This window comes from Takifugu rubripes, chromosome 10 (assembly GCF_901000725.2).
Source record: "Takifugu rubripes chromosome 10, fTakRub1.2, whole genome shotgun sequence".
Lineage (NCBI taxonomy): Eukaryota > Metazoa > Chordata > Actinopteri > Tetraodontiformes > Tetraodontidae > Takifugu > Takifugu rubripes.
This window is the reverse complement of record NC_042294.1, coordinates 6,961,241-6,987,641: the sequence shown is the minus strand read 5'-3', so window position 1 is coordinate 6,987,641 and position 26,401 is coordinate 6,961,241. Positions and strand designations below refer to the sequence as shown.

General features: G+C 48.1%; 1 protein-coding gene across 2 annotated transcripts; it reads right to left on the bottom strand.

Annotated features, from left to right (window-relative positions):
• Nucleotides 1-60: 60 nt before the first annotated feature.
• Nucleotides 61-25,442, bottom strand: map3k22 (mitogen-activated protein kinase kinase kinase 22). Of its 2 annotated transcripts, none has more exons than XM_011607936.2 (18): nucleotides 25,092-25,442; nucleotides 18,600-18,683; nucleotides 17,982-18,026; nucleotides 14,425-14,534; nucleotides 13,460-13,497; nucleotides 10,579-10,678; nucleotides 10,302-10,418; nucleotides 9,805-9,919; nucleotides 8,433-8,566; nucleotides 7,887-7,960; nucleotides 7,073-7,134; nucleotides 5,672-5,743; nucleotides 4,996-5,160; nucleotides 4,058-4,206; nucleotides 3,829-3,960; nucleotides 3,080-3,209; nucleotides 2,044-2,221; nucleotides 61-1,881 (listed from the first exon to the last, which is right to left on the bottom strand). In XM_011607936.2, exons 2-18 carry the CDS (start codon nucleotides 18,616-18,618, stop codon nucleotides 1,653-1,655), a joined length of 1,869 nt encoding a protein of 622 aa, XP_011606238.1. In that variant the 5' UTR covers nucleotides 18,619-18,683; nucleotides 25,092-25,442; the 3' UTR covers nucleotides 61-1,652. The 2 variants fall into 2 exon arrangements, with proteins under 2 accessions (XP_011606238.1, XP_029698396.1); XM_029842536.1 differs by lacking the exon at nucleotides 25,092-25,442 and adding an exon at nucleotides 18,894-19,120.
• Nucleotides 25,443-26,401: the final 959 nt, after the last annotated feature.

Here is a 26,401-nt window from a genome sequence, read left to right as displayed (position 1 = left end):
TACGACTTTAAGCAATTCAGTAATAGGACCTTTGTAAAAATCATAGCCACACGGGAAATAGTCTTCAGATTTATTAAGTTAAATGTACAAAAGATCAATGACTTGATTCAGTTTTTGTAGCAAGGCTTTGTCATTTAGACAAAACAAGCTGTCTGTCGAAAGCCTCCGAGCCTTTGCAAGCAATCAGAGACAATCATCAACACTCCTGTCAAATCACAGTACGATCTACTGTATAACGTAGCTGTTTCATCAAATAGATTTGTATATAATGTAAAGAAAATTCCATACAAAAGTGCAGAACAATATGTATTTACAGTAATTTTTTTTACGCCATAGCAAATCCTAAGTGTGCTCTTTACTGAACGGCTGCTCACAGAAGCCTTCCACTCAGATAAGGCACTGACAAGTGTAAAAAAAAATTAAATTGATCATTCCTTAATGGCTGTTTTACCACAGCTAGCGCTTGAACATCCAACAACAATCTCCTGCTTTAACTCATGGGGTAAAAGAACTACGTCTTTTCCAAACTGGCATTTGTCTTCCATGGCATTCATGGGATCAAATTAAAGGGAGGACTGGATTTAAACATCAAAACTGCTGACAGCAGCCCCAATCTAATTACACAACAGACTCAGATTAACACAATGTGATGCCAATGCATCTGATTTGACCTGCGCAGTCGACTGTGCACAAAGCTGCCATAACTTGGAAAAGGCTTTGGGGCGCCGAGGTGACTAATACTGCACATTAACTTTACCCTTGTTGCAAGTTTCTGTCTCTTTGGCCACTTTATTTCCCAGGACTGGAGTTCTCACGGCACGGGAAGCTGGAATGGATGTCACAGACTGCAACGGTTGTATCGATATTGCTTTTCAGACATTGCACACGAATGCAAAAGGTTTGGTTCATTTCTCATTATCAGAAACAAGCTACAACATTGTCTTTAGGAAATCATAAAAGAAAAACAACCTTGAATACAAAAATATCTCCTCAGTTGATTATCCTGCATGTTGGAAAAGCATCGGATGCATGATATCAAAAGTGCAACGTTGACAATAATTCATAAATGGGCCTGTGAGTGCTGGAAAGTAACGTAATGCAGCAACTCTATGATTTTTGTTTAAAAAGACATTCTGACTTACAAACTGTTATTGTAAGGCGTTAACAAAAATACATGTACATTTTTTAAGCTGACAGTAGAAAACCTGTTACGTTTCTATGCGTTAATGTCTCATATAAAAATATTTTACCATCTTAAGTTTCCTTACAGCCAACCTGCAGCCTGATGAGCGACTGGCAGTGCTGTCGCGTGTGATCAGTCTCACCATGCAGGCTGTCAGGTTGATGTGGCATCTGACTAATCAAGACACTGTTCCGATGTCGCTCCTTCTTCGCCGGTTTGAGAACAGTCGGAGCTTTTGCGAGACATCAAAGTTCCTCTGGCACGTCTCCTGTGAAACGGAATCTGGGATGAGCTAGTTGGTGAGTAGTCCTGACAAAGGCAAACACTGGTGATAGGTGACGTGGCAGGAGGCTTAAGAGAGGCTGAAGCCTTGGAGGACAGCACGAGGGGAGGAAGGGTCCTGGAGAGAGGCCGGGCTGGAGTGGAGGGGAGGCACCGCGGCCGTGGGAGGCCGGGGAGGTGCAGGGGCTCAGAAGCTGCCCTGGACGAAGGGGTGGCTGAGGAGCACATCTGCTGTGGGGCGCCACTTCTCCTCCACAAACACCTGCCGCAGGAAGTCCCTGCACGCGTCGGTCACGCCCTCGGGAAGCATGGGCTTCGTAGGCTGCGTGGCGATCTTAAATATGGCAGCCATGGCCTCGTATTCAGCCCACGGAGGCTTCTGGGTCAGCATTTCCACAACGGTACAGGCAACGCTCCTGTACACAGAATCATCATTTAATTGAAACACACATTGCCTTACATGCAGTATATCGGTTATTAAAGGCTTTTATTATTGCAATTTTATGAATCGATCCCATTTTGGACAGTCTAACACCCCCTCTGGGTGTCTTCACAGTCCCATCTGACTTTATTCTCACCAGACATCAGCTTTTCTGCCGTAGCCTTCCCCGTTTATCACTTCCGGGCTCATCCAGTAGGGGGTGCCAGTGACAGACTTGATTCCAGTACCCGACATGCAGATGGTCTGGATACGTTTGCTGGCCCCAAAGTCCCCCAGCTTTACGTTCCCCGATGAGTCTCTCAGGATATTAGCACCTGGTGGAGCAACAAAAACAAGGTTTGTTCAGGAGCCTCCAGAGGAACGTCTGCAGAGGGTACAAAAATTTTATTCAATGTATTTTTAACGGTCTGATCCACGTGGATCAAACCCCAGCAGCCACCTATTTCAGCAATTTTCCAACTTGCGGCTGTGTCTATTCCATTTCCTCTGGACACTCTTTTGCTTGATCAGTGACTAATGTACACTGCTCACGCTCCACACCCACTGACAAACGAGTGGGCTCACAGAAAATAGATTGACGATGACCTTTAAATGGCTTCCATCTCACTTCTTATACATTTGTCCTGACAGTTTCCAATAAATCTGCCACGCTCGTAGGTTTAAATCTCAGAGACTATCTAGTCCAAAAGCTGTATAAGCAAACAGCTCATTTAACTGCAGACAGCAGAGCTCTTGTGTGGCGGGATGAACACACGCACATACTGTAAATTAGACACGAGGAGCATTTCTAGGTGGAAAATCCCACCCACGTATACCGTCCTTTGAGACCTACTATCTTTTTTCCCCCACCAGACGGTACATTTCCCTTTTTTCTTGGCTTACTGCTTCACCAAGCTGTGATTCCCAAAGCTGCAGGCCGCCGAGCTAAAGCTTTCCCATCCGGCAGCGACCATTTTTAGCTCAGGCAATTTCACCACTGAAGCCTTATTTATCCCAAATGGGAGCCCCACGTGTCCATATTTTCCAGGCTACTTCTATAGATGAATACATGAATATCTAAAGTCATATAATCAGAGCAGTATGAAGTTTAAAAGTTTGTTGTTTACACAGCGTCAGCCCTTTTCGCCAGTTGCAAATCCAATAAATCCCAGCCTTGACCTTTTCTCCATTACCTTTGATGTCTCGGTGTACAATCATGTTGCTGTGCAGGTAGGAGACTCCTTGGAGGATCTGCCGGGTGTATCTCCTGGTCACCTTCTCTGTGAGGGCACCGTAGGCTTTCAGCTGGTCCTTTACGGAACCCTGGAACATGCACAGAGGGAGCAAATGTGACCTTTTCATTAATAATCTTACATTTACACCTGCAGTTTGTCCAATTGAACTAAATATGCATAGAAGGGTACGATCCATTCAGAACTTTTAGCCCTAATCAACACGCTTCAACAGGGGCAGAGAGGTGCAGCAGAGCCCGGGTAGTGACACACCACAGACTAGGCACCGCCGCCTCCTTTCTTGCCAGTAAACCCCCCCGAGAAACAGCAACATTTCCAAGCTCCAGACAATGAGTGACTAAGACGCTGAGCACTACTTAGCGGGGAGAAAAAAAGGAAACTTTAAGCAGCCACGGGGATGAGGATCCACAGGCGACAGTAGCTCATTAAGTCGCTCGTTTAGTGAGAAAATGGTCCCATAAACTGTTCAAACAAGCACCGAACACGCATTTAGTGACAGCCGGTGACATTTGAAGACTGGCTTTCGCCACTCAGTGTGTGATTGGATGCTAAAACATTGGCTGCCTGCTTCTGCAGCCTAAACACGACGCACTTTTTACCTGACTAAAAACAACTCTGCGTGCTGTTGTATCACGTGCAACTAATAAAGTCGGACTGCATTCCAACAGGAAGCCCCGTACAGAACGTACCCCGGGCATGAATTCGACAAAAATGGTGAGTTTCCTCTGTTCGTGGTCCCGAAGGCAACCGTAGTACTGCACGATGCGATCGTGGCGCAGGTTCTTCAGAAGCTGGATCTCACACTCCAGAGCGTTCACCTCCTACAAACAAACGAAAAAAGGTCAAATTCAGTGCCCGTAACCTTCAGACACGATGCTTGGTGCTTTCCTAAAGTCTCAGTCACATCTTTTCTCTCACCTTGCTGGTTTCCCGGCAGTCCGGATCAAAAGGCACCTGCTTGGCGGCCAGCTCCCTGCCTGTGTCGGCGTCATAACACAGATAAACCTCCCCGAACGCCCCTCGCCCCAGGAGCTTTCCTTGTCGCCAGTTGACTGGCGCCCTGGGAGCTGCGGAAACATCGGCATTCAGTGAAAAACCGCCGGCAATTCTATCTGTTCCAACCTCCCCCAGAAGCAGAAGAAAATCTGCTGCCGTATTCCAATATGAGCCAAACACAAACGCCGCCAGACGGCGTCATACCGCAGACTTGTGAAATAACTACCACTGCAAAGCAGCCCCTCTCAGGGTATCGATGATGGCACCCTAACGGCTCCCATCTTCAGACTCCAAAGCTTTGGTTTGGATTAACGAGCCCCTCTTAGACGCGTGGGTGAGGCCAACGCGCCGACCACAGACTGCTGAGCTGAGCTTTTGTGACACACACGGTTTCTGCGACGCGACGAGACGGGGGAATTCTGCCGGCCGGAACGTAAAATATCCCCGCACGTAGGTTCAATCCTCTGTTCCAACCAGAGGTGGGAGCGCTGCTGAGCTTCATCAAAAGCGCTGATGCGGCGCTCTTCACGAGTGGACGCCCTCACCCCTCCCACTGCATGGTTTTATTATTCACTTTTTTAAAACTTTTTTTTCTTCCTTTCTAAATGATTTGTTTCTTATTGAGGCAATACTCTTATCTTGGCTAAAGCGATCTGATCTGTATCGAGTCCAAATCGCTTCTATAATTTACGGTAAAAAGAACTGGGACGTGCTCAACAGCCCGTTTCTTTAGTAGAGCTTACAGAGTAAAATTACAAATACAGGAGGGTGAAGCCTGTTTTTGTTCATGTCTGCATGAGCCGGGGGGTGCATGTCAATGAGATCAGGACTAATGCAACAGTTAAAACAGTTTCACTTACACTTTGCTGACCCACGCTGGCAGCTCTTGTCCGCAGTGCGGCCCATGGAGCGCAGGTCGCTGTACTGCAGCGCGCCGTCGCCGTTATAGCTGCGCGTGCGACTGGAAGGAACCAGCTGGAACAGGTTCTCCTGCGGCATGAAGCTGCGCGGAAGCGTCCTGCGGCCTGAAAATATAGCTTGATTTGAACCAAAGGGGAGAAACAGACATTTTCATCAGACGTCACGTCTATTGTTTGTATTCTGCGTGATTTTTTTATACGAGCTGCAAGAACACCAGTTCCGCGCCAGGGCCTGACCCCGGCCGGAGCGGGGAGCCTTTCGCCGCTCCGGCCCACTTCCCCTCAGACAGGAAGCGGGGTGCTGTGTTTTTATACAAGTTCAGGTTCACCGCAGGGAACCGTAAATCACTGCTAGCCAAGGTTAGCCTCTGAGTAAGCAATTACTAGCAGCTGCTTGGAAAAGCAAGTCTGCACTTTATGTACCAAAGATCTACTCAGATAGAAAAAAAGAAATGCAAAAGCCAGTAAACAGCATTTTTAAAAAACTACTTTATCAGGATTTGTGGTAGAAATGTTCTGGATCTGGAAAATGTCTCCATGTGTTGTCAAGTCCACATGATAATAAAATGTTTAATCTGTGCAGTAATAACAGTGTTAAGACATAAAGGTTTCTTACGGTCTCCATAATCTTTGCTTCTATTGGGCAACTGGAACTGACGAGGGAACGTCCCTCCTTTTCCATGGCGACCTGAGGAGCCAGAGATGTCAGTTAGGGCATCACCGAAACTTCAACGCTTCTCTGTAGTCAAGTTCACAAGTTCACTAATGCAGATTTAATTGCCCCGAGCTGCTCGGCAACACAAAGCTGGAGTTTCACATTTCAGCTCGTCACATCTGACGGGACGCCGCGCCGACTTCGACTCCGTGTGTGGAATCAAAGCCGCGCCGAATGCGGGACTGATCTTTCATGAGCCAAGCAGCTGCTGCGATGCCGCTCTGCGGCCCGCCTGTGCTAGCTTAGCGTTAGCGCCGAACCCGGCGGAGCGGTAAGTGAAGGCAGGTGGGGAGCGCTGCTGACGCAAGCGGGCGCTGACTCTTTCTCACACGCGCCGAATGGAGTGCGGCAGGGCGCTAGCAATTGAAAGCAGCTGTTCCGTCAGATGACTGCCTCCCCTCGTGCTGTTTTTGTGGCCGTATCCCATGGAGACGGGAGTTGTTGTTTTTTTTTCTTTTTCTGTTTGGCACTCCAAGATGGAGAGGAAAAATCTACTCATAGGGATGGTAAACAAATACTGAAAGCCCTCACCAGGACAGGCCACACAAGCTCCACATCTGGGAGGAGGAGCGTGTGCAAGGATGTCTGCGTGCAGGCACGTGCGCCTCTGCGTGCCTGAGCACTGCAGAAAAATCACGCACCCCCGCCGCCAGTTTGTGTGCGCACTCCCCTCATTTTAAACTTCGTGCAGGAGCCGTTCAAGAGGGGAAAAGATTGGGGAGGTCTGCTGTGTTTTGGCCGTTATCTGTTATCCTGCGCCACTTAATCGGCATTCGGAGAGAAGAGGGTGCAGACAGGGAGCCATGGGACCGGGGCTGGGGGAGGGGGGCGGGGGGAGGGGAGGGGAGTGGAGGGGGTTTTCTGAGGGCAGGAAATGAGGAGAGGAGACGCATAGGTGCAATATTTGAGAGCAAATGTTAATCCTGTCATCAGCACCAAACTGACTTCACACCCTGTAGAACTGGCGGTTTATTGCTGGTTCTATTTATACCACATTATTTCATATATACAGAAACCTCTGTAAATAACACTTCAGTTCATTTTAATGTTTGCTTTACACAGCGAGTAACGCAGACCATTGAATATAAATAATTCAGCTGTGAGGCGTCAACTCAGACAATAACATCAAAATCTTTGATATGATCTTTTCTTTATATTTAGCCAGTGATCCATGACAAACCATCACGTCGAACAAGGCTCGAACAATCAAGTCTTAATCCAGAAATCAGATCCTGTTCTAAGACTGTAATCATTTGTCAGAAATACAGGAGTCATTTTTTGAGAAGGGTTCAACCGTCTTACCTTTGTATTCATAGTTGAGGTTCAGGTAATTATTGTCCCGGTTGTTCTGTGAGAAAGGGGGACTGAAACGACAAGAGAACAGAGATGAGCCGGGAACTACCTTCAAATGCTTAAAGCCATTTAAGGTTCCACCAAACTGGAAGAGTTAACGTGGATGTTGAGGCCTGCCTCTTTAGCGTTGTGTCATTAATTATTGTTGATGTATAGCCTGGCCGCCCTCCCCTCTCGGTTGACCGCAGGGCGGCGCGGGGCCACGAGACTCTGGATAAGGGCACGCATGCCCGCTGGAAGGGAAAAGTTCCATGCGCTCGTTTCCTGCCATTGTTCTGCAGCCTGGAGCCCAGATAAGCCTCGTGCAGGTAGAGCAGTTTCCGTTCTAGACTCACTCCGCACTCGCTCAGTTTGGACCCCCCCCCCCCATTTACTTTTATTTCTTTTCTCTCTTAATTCTCACTTTTGCCTTTTTACCTTTGGTCTGGTTTTTTTCTTTCGTCTCGTCTGCTCTTGTGCTGCACATTTCTCCTAATGATAACAGAGGAATCCAGGCATCGAGATAAGAGTTTTGTCACCATGGCAACTGCACTACGACACTATGCCTTTTTTCCCCACATGAGCTGATTACAAACATTACCAGTAGCAGCCCATGCTCGTCATTCTGTGTGTGTGTGTGTGTGTGTGTGTGTGTGTAGCAACATACAGGAGCTGAATCAACCAAGCCTCAGCGCTATGATGCAAAAGGTGTTGTCTGCCACTATCAGAAATACAAATCCACGCATGTGAGGGTGGACACGTGCACCCCAGCAGGTCAGCCTACCTGTCCAGGGCTTGGTCTATTGACTGACAGCTGCTCGACAGTGAATTGTCCGCACTCCCGAAGGGATCCAGCATCTGACAGACAGGAAAGAAGCAAACTCAGGGTGACACAGTGCACGGTGACGTGCAAGAGCTTTCCTTTCTTCCTAAAAGGCATAACTAAAACACTCTCAGACACAATGTTCAACTCATGAGCGAAAAGGTTGTGTAGTTCCAGAGTTTGTTGATTTTAAATGCAAATTACAGAACATAAAATGCTAATGTTAGCTGCTCTTGTTTACATTCTGAGAGGATGACAGAAACACTAACAGCCGGCTCCACAAGACCTAAATTTAGGTAAATCTCCACTCAAGATGAGCGGAACAAAGTCACTGCTGACTGGAATTAGCATTAGGGTCTGGAGAATATATGACGTAATCTAAGTAAGGTAATTAGCTGAAAACCTTAAATGCTAACCTATGGCCCCCGTAGTAATTATTTGGAAAAAGTACATTTTGTGCTCCAGTAATAAATATATTTTATTGTCCGTGTCTGGATGTGGGCTCACGTTCTGGTCGAGGGTTTCGGGGATGAACTCCCCCTCGCTGTGAATGCTGGTGTAGGAGCCCTGGCGAGCAATCTGCTGCTGCTCCTCGGGGACGCTGCCGGGGGGCGGCGACGTGCGCCCTGTGTGCAGCGAACCTGGAAGATGGTGAAAAGCAGACGGACGCAAACACGTCAGGGACGGCAGAAAAGTTCCATGCAAGGATGTGACCAGGACTCGCTAAAAACATGCCCCGGCGCCAACCTGAATTACCCCAACAGAAGAACTGCTGTGATTATGGAAGACTGTCATCTACTGATGGGAAAACGAGGGGTAAAAGGTGGCCGAAATGTATAGAAGTGCAGAAAGCTGCCTCCGTTTTCTTCCCAGCTCGGTTTTTCCATCCTCTCCTCTCTCGCCGCTGCGATCCGTCGTCAGGTTAGCCCGGCTGACATCACGTCTTCGCTCAACCGTCCACCGCGTAGCCTCTCCTGTCACCTCTCATCTGCCGCCACTTCCTTCATCCCCCTCCCCCTCAGCTGCTCTGTCGAGAGGCCGGCCTGCGGGGATCTCGAGGGAGCCGGTAATTCCATACGATTTACACGACCGGAGATGGTGACAGGTCCGAAGCTGTCGGACCAACGAGGAAAAAGGCCCGCGCTGACAGCCTTCGGGGGATGCTGTTTCAGCTGCTATGCGAGAAATGTAAATGCCTGCTGGGCCTTTTGGAAACATGCCGGAGGGGTTGTTTTTTTTTCTGGATGTACTGCGGCCTTGACCTTTCAGGGGGAAGTGAAAAAATTCGGGCAGGAGAGAGCTCAGCGGTTCGCAGCGCTGAGTAAATCTTCACGCTGTTTAACCAAAAGAAGCCAGAGGGGACGAGAAGGGATGTGGTGCAGACTGTGACATTTGGAGAGTGACATGAAAAGGTTGTCTCTCTTACAAAAATATGCTCTGACGCTACAACCTGAGACTGGGAAGCTGCACAGACCTATAAGCAGGGAGGCTAAAACTGAGATGCTAGCGCATTCGCTTAGCTCACAGTCTGACCACATCTGTGCACATATCCGGAGCATGTCAGGCTACGCTTTTATGAATCCAAGAGCTACCCGATCCAATTATGCTAATGATTCAATTAGATAATAAAGAGGAGAGCAGGAAGTTGTCCTTGCTATGACATGACATCTCTTTGGAGGCTCAGACTGTCACAATCGCCAACAATTAGCTTTGTTCTCCTCCCACAAAGCACGTCCTTCATGTGGCCATTAGCATTCCTCTGCGTATTTCTTGTAAATGGGCTTTAAAAGCCCGACGTAGCAGGCGGAGCAGGAAAACATGGAGTTGACAGTATTATCAGCTTTCCAAATTCAGACGACGGTGCCGTGTGCCAGCTCACCTGTTGAGTGTTTGCGCACCCTCTCCGAGCCCTTGAGCAGGGAACCCTTCAGGTCTCCTAGTGACCGCGATGACCTCATCTCGCTCTGTTTGTCCCTGCTGTTCACCTGTAGGTACTTCGGACAGAAAAAGATGCCTTTTAACGCTGCAGCACGAGAGCGCCGGCAGGAGTGAGCTTGGCGAGATCATGAGATCATCACACCGACCGGGAAGCGGCTCTGCTAACGGTAGCTCTTAGCAAGTTGACCTCTCTAAAAGGTCAAGCAGTTCCACCAAGACATTGCTTTTTGATGAACTTAAATTCCTTCTGACTGTTATCAGGTGACTCGCAGCTGTTCCCGAAACCGTTGTTATGGTTGCAAGCCACACAGTGATCATCAACACTTCAGCAGCGCGGCCACACGTGTGTAGCGCATATGTGCTGCTAAATTATGCAGCGTGCTTTAAAATGCATGAGGGATCTGCGTCTTCAAGTCGCTTCACATCTTCAGCACTCACAGGGTTGTTTTTGGGGGTCTTGAGCAGTATCCTGAGCAGCCCGTTGACCCCGGAGCTGAGGCCCAACGTCATGACGGCTTGATCCAGGTCCTCCTGAGTCTTCAGGGGCAGCAACATCTGAATGGACAAGAAAAAAAGTTGTGGAAAAACTCCTTTTCCCCACAATAAAGCTGTAACGCTGCCGTAAAAGCTAATGAGGAATCAAAATTTGCTCCTTTGCTACCAAAGTTACATCACTTTTTAAACAGATGTCACTGACCACATCCCCTTTTTGTACCTCCTTTTCCTTGAAATACATGTCCATCTGCTGTCCAAAGGCCTCCGTCACCTTCTGCAGCAGCTCCTTGATCTTCAGCGGCCTCTGGAAGGGAATGATTCTAGGAGGTGGAGAAATGTCAGAGGTCAGACAGAGAAAACGACTGCTTTGTCTAACTTGTTCAGACCCAAAATAGCAGCTGAGCTGCAGCTACTTTCATGTAGCACTAATAAACTGGGATAGATATGCTGGGAAGTGTAACCATTATTATGGACGAGTAGAAAAGTGTTTAGAAAGTTAGTAAAGATTCCTGCAATTTACATGATTGGGAACAAAACAAAAACACATTAAATACATAACTTACTGGCACATTATAGCTCAATTATTTAACCTCCTGGAGTTCTAACTGTGATGTTTGCTTTTGGTGATTAAAGATCACCCAGTGATTCATTTTCCATTCTTGTGATATTGACATTCAGTGTCGAACATTTCAACATATGACTGTAAAGCCAAGTCGCTTATCAAGCCGCCTCGCTTATCAAGCCGCCTCGCTTATCAAGCCGCGTCAAGTATGAGAACCGAGGTTTTCTTGCGTTTTTGTTTTTTTCCAACGCGCTCTCGACCCGTCTGACCGAGCGTTAGCCGCGTATGCGTGCCCGATCGCAGGGGCCCGGCGGGCCTGTTGAAAAGCCTCCACGCTGAGCAACACAAAGGAAGATGGGAAACTTCCTGAGAGGAAAAAGGGGGTAAAAATCTGGAATGTCTTTCTCCTTTTCTTTTTAAGAGAGCGAAAAACACCGACCTGGGGAGGTGTTTATGGACTGTGGGAAGGCGGCAGTCAGATGGAATTAAAGAGGGAAAAGAGACATTATCGCCCCCCCCCCCCAGCCCGCGAATGCTTTAGTGTCCTGATAAAAAGACTTGTTTTCATCCCAGCGTTTCCCATCAGAGGCCAACGCGCTGCCTATCTTGATGACGTTCACTGGTTCCCTAATTTGAGCTGAGGAATCTGGGAATAGTGAGGCCTGCAGATCAGAGGCAGGCGGCAGCACAGTTAAACACTCTCAACCTGTTTACACTCGCCGGCGATGTTTCCGATAAAGAGGGGAGATGTGTGTGTGTGTGTGTGGGGGGGGGGGGGGGGGGTGCTATGAGGATGCTGCTCCAAAAGATATGCCTTTCCTTCCTGGATACGCGGGGCCGCAGAAGGAAAGGAATGCTTTCACACATCCCAGCACACTCTTTTCCCCTTCTCTCTCATGGACGCAGGGGAAAAAAAAGAAGAAGAAGAAGAATTATCTGGCTGTGTTCCTCCGCTCTCTGCAGGGAGACCCCGAGGCAGAGCCAGGAGGAAGAGAGAGACGCGGCTCCGATTTCCTGCCCCCAAACCGTCGGCGCTTGCCAATGAAAAGAGACGCTGTCCAATTAGATTTGTGGGGAGACGTCGGGGGTTATCCTGACTCAGGGACGGAGCGTGACGCACGCTGCTCAGAGACTACAGAACCCACTCAAATTACATCAGTGAAGTTTGAGTTTTCTGATCTTCGATCTAATGCCACTAAACTGAAATAACATTTTAAGTGGAGGGAGGCCAATTTGCAAGCCTCTTTGCCGACGTTGTTCCTCCCCCCTCGACGAACGCTCGTTGGACATTCCCTTTAAATCCTGACGTAATAAGACTGTTCTGCCTCCTTAAAGTTCAACACCTCATGCTGGTGGGAGTCGAGCAATGAGGGACGACATATTTCTGAGAAGCAGAAAAATGTGTGCTGAGCGAACGCAGCTGCTCGCGGCGCTCTTGTGAGGATCCGAGGCTATCGGGGAGAACTCAAGACAGCCTGGCGTTAGCGCATGAATGATGATTACAACAGATTTTGATTTAAAAAACAAAAACGCGTTAGCCATGCTAATGCTAGAATGCGGTCTGGTTATTATTATTTCACCCCTCGAGGTAACAAACTCAGGATATCCTACTGCCTTCCAAAACAGACTCTGAGACAAAGTGATTACAGAGACTTGGACAAGCAAAACATGGAAAAGGAGATTGGGGGGAAAGCATGAAAAGAGCCTAAATGGTGCATGTGTGCGTCCGCTGGTGCCAGGGCGATCAGTGCGGTGGGAGCGGAGGGTGGTGGATATGTAGCGAGACGCCACGGAACACTCGTCTCTTCCTACAGCAGTAGCCAATTAGGGCTGTGAGAACGGCGAGAGAGGCCCGGCGCCAGACCGTATTCCGCTGAAGAGCTCCCAATTTCTCCTGCGGCTCTCTAATCAAAGCACCTCGCCGTCGCTGTGGAAACGCAGCGAACGTTCCGAAGGATCCAGGAAGGATCCGTCCAAACGGCCCTCTTCCACAGGTTGGACCCGCTTTGAGCGCTTCTTCCTTGAAGTGATTCTTTTCTTTATTTCCGATCCGCCGATAATCATCTTTGATTGTTGGTTTGTTTGGTGTTGGAATTCCAAAAAGCACGAGATTGATTTCTTTTCCCTTCCAGAATATTAATAAATCTCTGCTGTAACGGCAGATTGAGGGTGCCTGATGTTTAGATTTGGGCGTCACCAGAGATGAGGCGCCGCGTGAAGCTTCTCCTGCTCCAAAGGCGCCGTTTAACCGCCGTGTAGACATCGTTCCAGGCACTTTGATGGAAAAGCGACACTTGAGGACAAAAACACAGGAAGAAGCCCTCATTTCAAGGTGCCTCTGGATGTTCCCACCCCCCTTTTCTCTCAGATGCAGCTAAATGTCAAAGCCGGAATTTTCTGCCGTGTAACTGCGATTTCCCCCGGACGCAGAATCCCGGGCATGGAGAAACATAACAAAAAGGATCCGAGAAGAGCCGAGGCTCAGACAGAAGAGTGTGTGTGTGTGTGGGGGGGGACAATACGCAGGGATCCGACGTACCGTTTCTCTCTCTCATGCTCCAGCTTGACTCTTAAATCCTGTTGAGAGGGGGAAAAAATAACAACAGAGGGGAGTTATGGAAAGTTAAAAAGATTTGCGGTTTTATCGGATTTGCTGAATAAATGACCAACTTTACAGGGAATTAAACTGTCAGAGAGCATTTAATTAAAGTGTTGCTGCACTCAAGGAGCACAAGGAGAAGCTTTTTTTGATCCCTTCACTAACGACAAAACACAAGCTGAGCATAAAACCGGAATGTGGAGGAGTCTGAAAGTCTGCATGAAGTCATGGTGATAAACTCCTGACATCACATCAGCGGCTGGCCAAGGAAGGGGGGCTCGACCCCCCTCCGTGCCCCCCACCACGCCGGCCTGCGCGCATCGGAGCGGAAATGTCCTCGGCTCTCTGTCGTTTATTTACATGCCATCAGATACATCTGCCCCGCGAGGAGGACGGCAAATTATCATTCCACCGAGGGTTGGAGGAGAGAAACGCAGGATTGACAAATTCAGCCCTGCAGAATGTTTTAGAGCGCCAACAGCACGAAGACGAGCGATCAGCGCGCCAGTGTCACTTTAGCCTTCACATTTTACAACTTATCTCCTAAAAGTTGCCTGTTTTAATCAGATTTTATAAAAAATAATGTGAATTTACGCCTATTGACATGCATGCAGTCAGTAAATTGCCCTCGCCAGTCCAAAAACAGGAATAAAAAGATGTAAACTGGGCTAAAACTGTCACATATTAGCAGCAAACGTCTTCGCATGAATCGGAGACAAATGATTTTTGCTAATTTTAGAAAATTAGAGAAAAAAAAAACATGGAATTTTACAACTAACCAGAAAAGTCTGGACCACACCTGCAGAATACAGGAAGTTCATCAACAATATTATTCCATTACTATTTTTAATTATTAAAATATTCAAAGGACGGCGAGGAACCGTATTTTTGGACAGCACACACACCTGTTTGAAGAGTAAGGTTCTGCTCTTGGGCTTGTGGCTGATGTGCTGGGTGTAGCAGCGACCCAGGGCCGCCAGGTCCTTCATTATGGAATTAAGCGCTTCTTCGTCATCTAAACAGGAAGTGAACAACAGTGCGGTGAAGGAAAGTCCTCAGGAACCATTTGAGTGATCTATCTGAAACAATGGGAACCTTTGAGAGCCTTTATAAGGCCTTAAAAGACAACATGATGTCACATTTTCTCACGTCTCCTCTCCCGCAGCACCTTTTCTCTCATGCTGAAGCACAAACGGCCTCGCTCTCGTGCGTGTCCCTCTTCGACACACACACACAGTGGTGCGGACGAGAGTCACAGGTAAGCACGTCAGGGGATTTTAACAGAACCGAGCGCCCGACTGTAACAGTTCATAAAGGTCGCTGAACACACACTCACAGAACAGGTAAACCAGGTGTGTGACATCATCTCGCGAAACCACCTGCAGGTTGGGCTACATTCTTCACAAAACAAGGGCTCTTTGTAACGTCTACGTAAAGATCTGTGAATGTGTGTTTGTGTCTGTGTTTGCACAGCAGAGGTGGTACCCGTGCAGCTAGCATGACATCAGCCGGTTGCACGACTAGCCGTACAGTCGCCACGGCTGCCAACGGTGGGTCGGAGGATTGGGCTCATAGATACTATAAGGAGCTCAGCTCACCTGTGGATCCTGGACACAGGCGTCCCTCAGGGTCATGTGTTTGGCCCACTGAATAACTTAAGCTGCTCAGCAAATACAGAGTCTTAAACTGATAAATGTTAGTGATGATGCTGCCACGGCAAGTTCGGGACAGGCGTTCTGCTGCGGTTTGAGAGGATGACAGTGCAGCGGCCGTGTTTGCTCAATACAGGCAGGTTAGACTTATTTATTTGCACAGTTACGCAATTACACCTTCCACTTTATGACTGCAGGGTTTGCTCGGGAAACGCGTAACTTTATGTGCAAGTGAACTTGAGCAGATAAAAGGGCGTTTTTGCTCACATTTCACCTTAAACAAATTATTATTATGTTATATAACAGAGCTAAATGTATTTAGCGACGTTGGATTTTCTATGCAGATCTTAATAAAACGACTCTCTCGCACGTTTTCCCATGGTGTTGCTATGGCAACCAGCTACGCTGAGGACGTGCCATTTGCAACTGAAAGACCACATGACGCCAAAAGTATGGAGAATCCAACCGCGCTGTTGCGAGTTTAGCTGGTAAAAACAATGGGAATGTATTAAAATGTAGATTAAGAGAGTTACATTAAATCTTTCCCATTTTTATCCTTTATTTTTAACAGTTTATTTGCAGACTTCGCTCTTCCCTGCAACGATTTTCCAGGAGGATCCTGCAGTGTTTCCAGGCCAGATGAGACAAATCATCCCCCTCAGGATTTAGATTAAGGTTAGAAATGAGAGTTTAGGTGAATAAACCGTGCACGATGCAGAGGGACAACAACGAACCCCCCCCACAGGTATGCAAATTAACCAAATCCGGCCCAGGTGAACCCTCCCCGGGTTTCTTCAAGCTACCTGCCCACAGAAAAAGAGCTAAAATATAAGCTGTCCTGTGCAGCGGGTGACTAACAGCCCGACCATGCCTGCCCTCACCAAACAGGAAGCAGCTGAGTCATCGTCTCTGTCCAGGGTTGACCGTGTTATTCCGCTCTTGGAAATTAGCGGCTTTTGGTGAAACCTCTCAGATATGGGCCGAAGGTCAGAAAGGATCTTCATGGTCGTTCCGTCAATGTGCATGAAAGATTGTTTTTGGCCCAAAGCTGGCCAGACGCCCCTTTTCAGTGAGATTTTTGGTTCACCTATTAAGGCGCAGACTGAACAAACAGGTTAGCTAGTGCAGCCAATGAATGGCCAGTTCTACAACACTAATATCTATATAATGGGCTGAAGCCTCCTCGTGAAGGTATCTGGGATTGTTAGAAGCTTACTGGAATGACTCGCGTCGATGGCGCCGCGGGTCTGAAACCCAACATCCAAAACTGATGACAGCTAAACACAACCAGACATCGCCAAGCCCGGCGAATGGTTGCGCTTCTACTTAAAAAATGAGCCCTTCCTCGGGTGATGACGAGGGAGCCCGCGCTGGCAGTCAAGGAAACAAAACAAACAGCGGAGGACTGCGTGTGCACGTGTCAGTGTGTGCTGTCAGCTATGGCTCAATGGCAGAAAAAAAGCAGGGGGGGGTCAGAGTGTGAGAATTGCGTGGTAGTGCCCAGACCCGGCTCTAATGGCTGCTTTGAAACGATTACATCACTGAGGTTTGATCCCCAAGTCCGCGGCTAACGCTAAACGCCACCACGGTGGAATGCGAGCGGCTCTCGGTTATCAGTAATGTGTGAGGAGCTTCAGGTACTTGCAGTTCCTGCTGTCTTGTGAAAGCTGTGACTAGCCAAAAGAAAAGGGGGAATTCCAGCAAGCAGAACAGAGAGAACAACATTACACAATGCAGGCTGATTGCTGAGCATTACATCATCGTTGTGCACGTCATTCCCACCCCCCCAGGGTAGAGCTGAGAACTGTTAGGTTTTGTGGCAGAAGTTGTGAAAGTCGGGATTCCGGTCTGGTCGGATCAGGTAGATTCTGAAAACAGTTACTGTCCTGCAGCCTTGCTGTGGCAGACAAGTTTGAGTTTCCCAGAGCCGATTTTAAGAGTTCAGTCCTCCGACATGCAAACTGACAGGGTGTGTGTAAAGGGCCTATAAATCAGAATCTGTGTGTGTGTGTGTGAGTGTGTGTGTGTGTGTGCAGGCTGCCTGAATGAAGACATTGAGGGGATTTCCTGGTGCTGAGAGACACATCAGGCTGAAGGCATCCGGCAGAATTAGCAAGCAGCTGGAGCCAAATGTGTCCGCGCTCTCTCACTCCACGGCAGCGCCAGGCGAGCTCTGACGCACAACTCACGCACGCACGCGCACACGCACGGGCTATAATAAGCATCGCGCACGCTGCACACACTTTGCTGTTTGCCCAAACTGCATGACGGCTAATTTAGCGCCTAATGGGTGCGAATGCCTCCAGTTGATTTTTAACTGAGAAGGAGGACGGTAACAGAACTGTGGGTAACGTTTGTGGAGTGACTGTTTGCGCAGCGGATCAATGCAGATTCCATTTATGTGGACGTCTGTAAATATTTCCATTCGATATCCAGGGAGAGTGGCATTCCATGTTTGGCAGCTGCTAAATTTTTCCAACTACGTAATGGAAATGTAAAGAACAGTGGTGTGTGTGTGTTTCACACTACAAACAGAATTTTTTTCAGAATTTTCCAATACAAGAGGCAATTAGCGTAGAACAACTAAAAACAATAGCACGTCAATGCTAGTCAGTGACAGTTTCTTCCTAGTTTTCCTTCCAGTTACTTGTCAAGATATTGTTCAGCCTTCCCTTGTGCGTTACCCTGCCACCGCATTTACATTTAAAGCTATTTGTGCTATGGGAAAACCTTCCAGCTAGTTTTACAATGTTGTCCTGCTAAGCAACGCTAGCAGCAAAGACACACGCAGGAGAGGCGGCATTGTTTACCTTGTGAGTTCCTGTGCAGTCCCGGCCCATTCTGGAGACCGTCATCTGTGAGAACGGGAAAGAAAAACCCTCTTAATCGCAGCCAGAGAGAGAAAATTAAAGAGTTAAGGCTACACAATAGATGCAACGTATATTCCTTTGTGCTTGGTTGGGAATGGAAAGAATGAAGAACATGAGCAGCCAACAGGCTAAGACTATAACTCCTCCAAGCAAAAGGTCCTGTGCACATGCAAATACCACACAGGGGAGTTGTAGTGTATGGAGAACATGTGTGTGTGTGTTTTGCAAAGAGTCCATATGAATTTACAAGCTTGGCAGCTGGGAATATATAAATAAGCATGAGAATGCACGTGCATGCACGAGTTTCTATATCACGTGCAAAAAAAATCAAGAGTTCGCCATTAAACAAGGTAAAAGAAAAAACCAAGGAACGACAAGTGTGTGTGCTTCATGCCATCTGGAGCCGCTTAGCAACCTCCGCACGTTTTTTTTTTTTTTGCACTCGTTCAGGTTATTTTCCTTCGCAGCGTTCCTGCCAGAGGACGTGTGACAATTCTCTCCCCGGTTTACCGCGCATGCACGAGGATGCATGCGTGCTTGTGCCGCGCGGCCGCTCACCCATGTTTACTGTCATCATCAGGAAGTTGCCCCGTTGAACTCGAGCGCAGAGCTCAACGCCGTTCTGCCAGCGAGGATTTCATCCTGCAGGGAGGGAAAAACACAAACAGAGATTTCAGCACCCAAGAACTGTGTCACTTTCCGACGGCTCGGAGGACACAATATTGCTGCGCTCGCACAAAAACACTGGCCAAACAGGACACAGGTGCGATTTTCCACAAAGGCATTGTTTGATTGAAATATCAGTGTTGTTTTGAGTCCTTATTCAACAAGGCTAACTCGAGAGTGACGCACCCGCACATGAAACCGCGACGTCTGGCCATCGAAATTCCCTCATTTCCCAGATCGCCACAGTGAGAATCTCAGGCAGCGCCGGTGGCATCCGTGCACGGATCCCTTGGTGTTTGATGAAAGAGGAGCACGCTGCCCCGGAGACCCCGTCGAGCTACAGCGAAGCGAGCGTGGGTGTTCGCCTTAACCCCAAGACCTCGGCGCTTCAAAGAGACGTCCCGGCAATAAGCTGCCGACGGCAGAAGCGCTCACGGTTGTCACATCCCATAATGAGGTGCTCTCTTCGTGTACCCGAGCAAAAGAATGCCGAAAAAGATGTATCGGTGGCTTTAGCCTATAGGTAATCTGCATTTTACACAGCTTCAACGCAGCTGGCAAAAGTTAGCATCAGCAAAGCCAAACAAAATCCAACACTTTTAAGTAAATTCAAATAAAAAGATTTTGTTGGAGGAAACAATGCACTATTGCTTCTTTTATAAAGGTGCATTTATTTAAATAATGAGCTCAACACGTAGGTAAGAGAAACACAACTGAAATAGTAAACAGACAGTAAATTATGCCACATTATGCATCCCTCTGTTTAGCCGCTTTGCAGCAGTTTCCCACTCTTTTTTTTTTTTTTTTTATGGAGAGAACGAAGCACCACTAGAGAGATTAATGGCAAGTCCTCTTTTGCTCAAAGTGGCTTTTTGTCTCACTATCTCCAGCCGTCCAAGCCGCCTGTGTTATTGTGCTTCAGAGGACTGAGCCGCGCTGTCCCAAACTCTCCAGCCCGTCTCTCAAGGATATTAAAACTTTCTCTCTGCGTCCGTCAGAAAACTTTTCATAAAAGCAATAAAGACGAGGGGCAGAGTCGCAGGCTGCCAACGGGGCCTGAGCATGGGAATGCTGCTCTCATTGGCCCAATGTTTCAAAAACACAGCTGCAAAGTGTTTCAAGATGGACCTTTTTCACAAGAACAGAGGAACCTACACGCACGGGCGCTAAATATAGACCTACAGGAAGTGGTCTGATGTCAGCAAACACCTTTTGGACAAAAATGGTTGCCCCCTTCTGTACAGAAGGCAACAGAGAGTTTAGAACAAAATGTTCTTCAGTTCAAAAACACACTTTGCAGCGCTGCCATGCCACCGACCGCACCACCGATGATGTTTGATTTGGTCCGCTTCCACCGCTCCTAAACGAGCCAACAGGCACTCATGTGACATGCAAAACAAGCAGCAACGCTTGCTAGCTTGTCTTCAAAAGGACCGAACTTCACTTATCTAAATTTTACTCGATAACCCTGCGCAAAATCTATGGCCGCGCGACATGTTCGGAACATACTTGCAATAACCAGGATTCCTTGCGGGCTATTTATTAGCCAGTCGGGCAGTCAGATGCTTTCTAAAGCTAGCAGTTATTGGAGAAAAGAGTAAAAGAGTTTGTTTATTCTGAAAAGAGTACACAAAGCTGTCACTCGTCGGGTTTCTGTGAAACAATTAAAAACCTGCATTGACTACCGCAAATTTTATGCATAGAAATTGATTCGGCTCGAGAGAAGTGTCACGCTAATGTGGCCGCAATGATTTTTTTTGTGCCGCCGATGTACAAAAAGACAAAGAATGTCAGAACTCAATATGTGGAATCCCTCTGTGTCGTGCAGCGCGAGGACGGTGCTGCTGACTGAACATGAAAGCGCTGAAGACAGGTGGTCTCCCAACGCGGCGTGGCCCGGCGTGTCCCTGCTCCAAACACACACGCGCGCACACCCGGGAACAGAACAACCCCTGTCTGGTGCCAGCGAGTCACCAGATGGCCCATCTGTTTCGCCTCTCTGCCCGGCAGGACGCCGGGCTGCTGGTGCCCACAGATCACCGGCCCAGTTCCACACGCACTTCTTGGCGGGCGGGCGCCTGCGACAGCTTCGCCTGTTGAAGATCAAATGCTAATCTCCCATCGCTTGTGTCACCCTCGTCTGGTTTGCTCGGCCGCCGCGCTTCATCTGCGGAGAAGTCTGTCCCTTCGCTGGATCATGAGACAAAACCAGGGCCAGACGGGTTTTGAAGACTGACGCATTTGACTGTCAATCAGCACTCGAGCCAGAGTTGGGCCTCTCTTCGGTGCCAGAGAGGATTTAGATAAATCAACAGAGGAATCAATTAAAACGAGGACACCAGAAGATGGGGCTTCAGACAAGGGTTGATGGGAACAGTCTGCAGTCTTATTTTCCTTGGATTGGCTACAAGGAAGCCTTGGCTGGGCCTATGCAGATGAGCACGTACACGCGCAATTACACTCCAGCCTCTTTCAGTGCTGTTACATCATTCCGTAGCCGAGCGAACAATACGATTCTGGCTGCGGGTCTCCGAGGGGGAACTCCCCGATCGCTACAACGGAGATGGGGTGAGGCTTCGTCTCCAGCTGCCTGCCGTCCAGAGCAGCAGTAATGCACTAATGGCTAACGCCAGTCCTCTGGAGTCCCGGGGAGAGCTCCAATGCATACGTCAACAATCGAAACGTTGCAACATGTCAGCTGGACAATGGACGGTTCTGCTGAAGGACAGCAGATTATCTACGTCAGAGACTGCAGAGGGTTGGTGTGCGTTACAAAAGACCATGCCTTTAGCTTGATTTTTTTTGGCTAATTTAAGATAAACATACTCAAGCAGTCAGTTTGACTCATTATCTCGCTCTCAATTTCAATAGGTCATTTATAACATAATCAGGCCAACGCACAGTTTGTCGACCTTAGCAATTAATCTTGTTGGCATGGAAACGCAGGCTTTTAATTGTACATTTCACACCGAGCCGAAAACTAAAATAATCACCAACACTTTGCATGATTTGGATGCGACGTCAAAAAGAAACGGCAGTGACCAGCCTGAATGGCGGCCGGCGCACCGCGGATATTACCGCGACTTTCTCGGCAGAAAAGGTCACCAGCAGGGGTGTCTTGCACGCCTGCCAAAGCCGAGCTGCGGCCAAATGAGTCAGGCGTATTGTTTGCGATACGATTCTGGGAAGTAAGAGAATGCAGTTGAAACCTCCCGCACACTGAGTCGAGCTTAAGGGATTGTTCTGTAGCGGGACGCACTTGAGGGTTTGTGGGTCTTTCGTAGGCGTGCGGGAGGATGTGACCAGACTCGGCACACATTTATCATGACCTTGGCTCGTCTAGGAACGCAGGGGTTATTGCTGAGAACAGCTCCAAGAGTTTCAAAGTTGAACACAACACAGCACAAGAGGGGCCTTCCTTTATTCTGCCACTGAATCTGATTTATTTGAAATAAAGGAATTCGCCTCCTGACTCGATGCCATTATTTGCAAATTTGTGTCTCTTGAAGGAGACTCAATGAGAGGGGGAGTTTATCTTCACCTCTCACAGCCGCAATTACTTCACGATAGATTACAGCTGCGCTTCCAAGGTGACACCGTCCGACTGAGTCGGGAAGCTGAGTCCGCTCCTCGTGTTCCGGCGAGAGGATCCTTGTCGGTAAAAGTGACGGCTCTATTAGCTCAAAGATAAGTAGATCTGTCCGCCATTATCGTCGACCGTGCAGTGGGGGCTAAAAATAGCCAAATAAAAGAGTGATTTCTCCTGCCATCCGCAATAAATCCACTCACTGGATCGCTGGGGCCACACTCTTCTCCCCCGGGAGGGGCGCCATCTTTTACGTAAGCAGGGTTTTCAGATCTTTGCCTCGTGTTTCAGGGGGAAAACAAGGAGCCGTTTCTACGTCTTCATCTTTGCAGAAAGTCTCAGATTCGTGGTTGTGATGCCTCAAAGTGTGAAAACACCTAGCGGGGAATCACGGTTTAATGTATAAAATCCAGCTCTGCTGCTGCGTCCTGGTACCAGGCCCAGCTTTTTTTTGCATATGCTCATATCAGGACGCATCAGACTGAAAAAACAAGCCTGTTCGGCATTATCGTCCGAGGCCAGCCTGAGCGCGTTGTTGTCCATTCAGCTGTCCTCTTCTGCCGCCGACTGCATTGTCCTCACTGTCAGACACGCTGTGCAGACAAAGCTCAATCAGGACCACTTCCTCTTGGGTTCTGGGGAGGCGCGGGGGCGGACCTGACCGCACTCCCAGATAAAGAACAGTGACCCAGCCAGAGTTCAGTAGGCAGTCAGACAGCTTTTTGTTTTGCCGCGTTTTGGTGACCTTTAATGCATCGCCGGGACATTGTGATCCCTGGCTTCCTTGTGCCAGACTTGACAGCCTTTTTCCTCTGGCGTTCCGGGTCCTGTGTTCCACCTGGCAGAGTGTGAGGAGGCTTTTCTGGATGTGGCTTTATTCTCGCATTCCATCTCTGCACAAAGCCCAGATTGAGGTGAGAGCTCGGCGCTGAGGAAGTCCCCTTTCTTCTTGCTTCCCTCTTCGTTGTAGAGGTCTGGAGCATTCCTATAATGTTACCTCCAGGCCTGCTGAGCTCGGATAGATGGATGGAATACCAAGCATTACCTACGTTGCACCAATAAGGCTGTGTTTTTTTGTTGTTTTACCATGAACTCAATACTATCCCAAAAAAGAAAAATTGCAAGCCCAAGCAAACATACACACAAGATACTAATGGTGGCTGAATTTCCCCAACATTATGACACTTGTTGCAACCATTCTGTGCCCTTTTGAACCTAAATAAAGTGTAAAAACTCAAGAGAAAATCCACAGGTTTCTTAGAGAGTGCAGACTGGGGATAGAGGGAGAAAAGCTCTGTATTTTAATCCTTAAACACAGAGAAATCTAGTGAGATGTGGCGAGATCTCCTGTTCTCCTTCAATGTTGCGATGCCACAGTGAAGATTTGAGGAAACCTAGAAAGGTCTAAGGTCAGTTTGGAGCATTTAATCATTGATAGCACGACGGACAACATCTCCTTGTTAGCGATTGTCAGTCAACTCCACTTTAACATAAGCAGAGTGGCAAAAGTCTTTGAACCCGTGTCATCCAATAAAATATGTATGGACCTATATTGCTGACCTCTTGACTGTCGTAACTAGGCAACACCAAAAACAGCCCGTGGGTGATTGTATGAGTCACAGTGGCCTTTGACCCCGGGACCTCTGGTCAGTGGGTGTCTGGTAAGCAGCGAGACTTCGGAGGAAGTATGAAAGAATGACTATTTGCTCTTTCAAGGAGGCACAGCTGTCGTCCTTATTAAGACACTCAGTTGCAGAAAGGCTTGAGGTTTGACCTCCGCAGGGCCGCCAGGATGTTGAGGAGAGGCAATGGAACGCCATCATTTTCTCACAGAACTGAAGAATCAAACCAAAATCGAACCGAGGCTGCGACAGGACCTTGTTTCAGACCTGCTTCTTCGATATTACTCAATTACCAATCCAGCTCCTCTGGTATCATTGCTGTGGGATCAGTCCTGTTATCAGCCAAATGGACTGTTTTGCTCGAGGCGCACAGCCATATCTGTGGGCGGCTTCAACTTGACAGTTTGAATCTCACTTTAAGGCTATTTTGGAGCCCCGAGGGCACGCCAATATGCTGATAAACTCATCCGTCAGTTCGCCACACAGCCTCCTGTGAGCAGTTTATATGGATTGGGATTGATGAACACAATGGCCTCATTAAAATCCAATTTGGCAGATACATTCAGTGAGTTGGCTGTGGCTGGGACACGGACAGAGTTCTAGGCAAAGCTCCAGCAACCTTATGACTTTTAACACCATACGTGGCCTCACCGAGGATTCAAAACTACTGGACAGGAAACAGGAAACGGTGCAGCATGGGGACGGCTGGGGAGCTGAAGATTCCCCCCCTTTCAAGGAAAACCCCAGCTTAAGCAAAGCACATCGGGATGAGATCCACACAGCAATGTGGACAAAAGAGGGACGCAGACAACGTCCTCAAGCACAGGATGGAAATGACTTTCCAGAAATCACACCACGAAACATGCAAAAAAAAAATAAAAAAGGTTATCTGTAATCTTCACTTAAAGGATGAGCAACTGAAACCTTCTGAGAAGAAAAAAGAACATTTACTAACTTCCTGCACAAACGCAGATTTAGGCCTGCAGACCATTGATGCCGGAATTTCTAATTATTTATGCTTGTTTGATTAGAGTTGGTATTTAAAAGGCATTTTAAGATTACAAGCGGCTGCTGCGGCTCGGTGCCACTGCTTTGGAATTCTAAAATAAACAGGAACTAACAGTTTGAACCAGTGCCTGGAAAGCAAAGCAGAAACTGTCTAGATCGAAACCTTACCTTGCTATCTGTATATCTCCATGCTTCAGTCGCGCTCGGAAGAGTAATAAAGATTAACAAAGGAGCGACTTCTGAGGTCAGACAGCTGAGTTAAAGAAAGGACGCAAGACGAAAAGAAATGCAGAGTAAATTATTCTAAAAAACAGCGGTGTGGCGTCCGGAAACTGCGCTCCGTGTCTGCGAATACGGGCCGAGTTAGAGCGGAAAGGTTTTCTCCTCTCCCGGACGCATATTCCAGAGCCGTGTTTACAGAGGTGACGGCGCGGGACTGGCTGCTGGTTCTGGGGGAAAGTTTCTCCAGCCTGCCTGTCTGCTCGTCTCCACGCACACTACAGCGACGAGCGGAGTCTTTCCCGGAGCTACGCCTCTGACGTCAGCGGCAACGTGATCTCCAGGAAGCGGTGACGCTCGCGCTGCCGCGTTGCCAGGGCAGCGGCGTCAATCCCGGAGACCGTATCGCCCCCCAGTGGTTGACTGTTGTAAGTGCAACCGCTGCATCCCAGGAAGAGACGGGGGAAATTTGGGGTGACGGTATAAAAGCTGCATCGTATTAAAAGTACAGCATAAGATTGATGTGGGACACCTGAAGGAAAAAAAAAAAACCCTTAGCACAATCCTGTGACCCGCCACATTCTGTAAATACCTCCCTTTTACCCCAGTGATTGTAACCCAGAGCAGAAGAATGATGACAATAAGGCAGTCTTGAGATTCCTTTCAAGACAGCGCAACCATTATTAACAGCCAAAATCTTGTGACCCTGCTTAATTGCTTGACTGCAACTCAATCAGGGATTCTCAGAAGCACCCTGACCCAGCACGGCCCCAAGCTTCGCAGTCGCACCCTCCTACGTAAGACAACTGCAACATTTAGGCTTATAACTCACAAGCTAGTCAAGCAGAATTACTCTAATGCCTGTCTTCTTCCTCACTCTGATGCTTTCGTCCCTCCTGGCTGCTGCATCGCTCTCTTTAGGTTAGTTCCACTCAGCAGTAGTTTGGCTGTGATCAGACATGCCTTTGCTCTGCATATGACTGTTAGAGTGCAGTGAATAACAATTGGATATTTGCATCTCTCTGCGGGTTTGGAACAGACTCGGAGACATTTGTTGAGCACCACAGGCAGCTGTTGTGAACAACAGCCTGCGTGAGTAAAGGCTTGTGGCGGAGGGAGGAAGGCTTGAGGCACAAGTTTTAAAAGAGGTTTAAAGGATTCTGCTCTGAGAAGAGAATGCATTTGTCTATTATAAAATGCTGTGATCAATTTAGACCATTTTTTCCCCTCATAACTTGAATTCATTTTAATCCACTTTT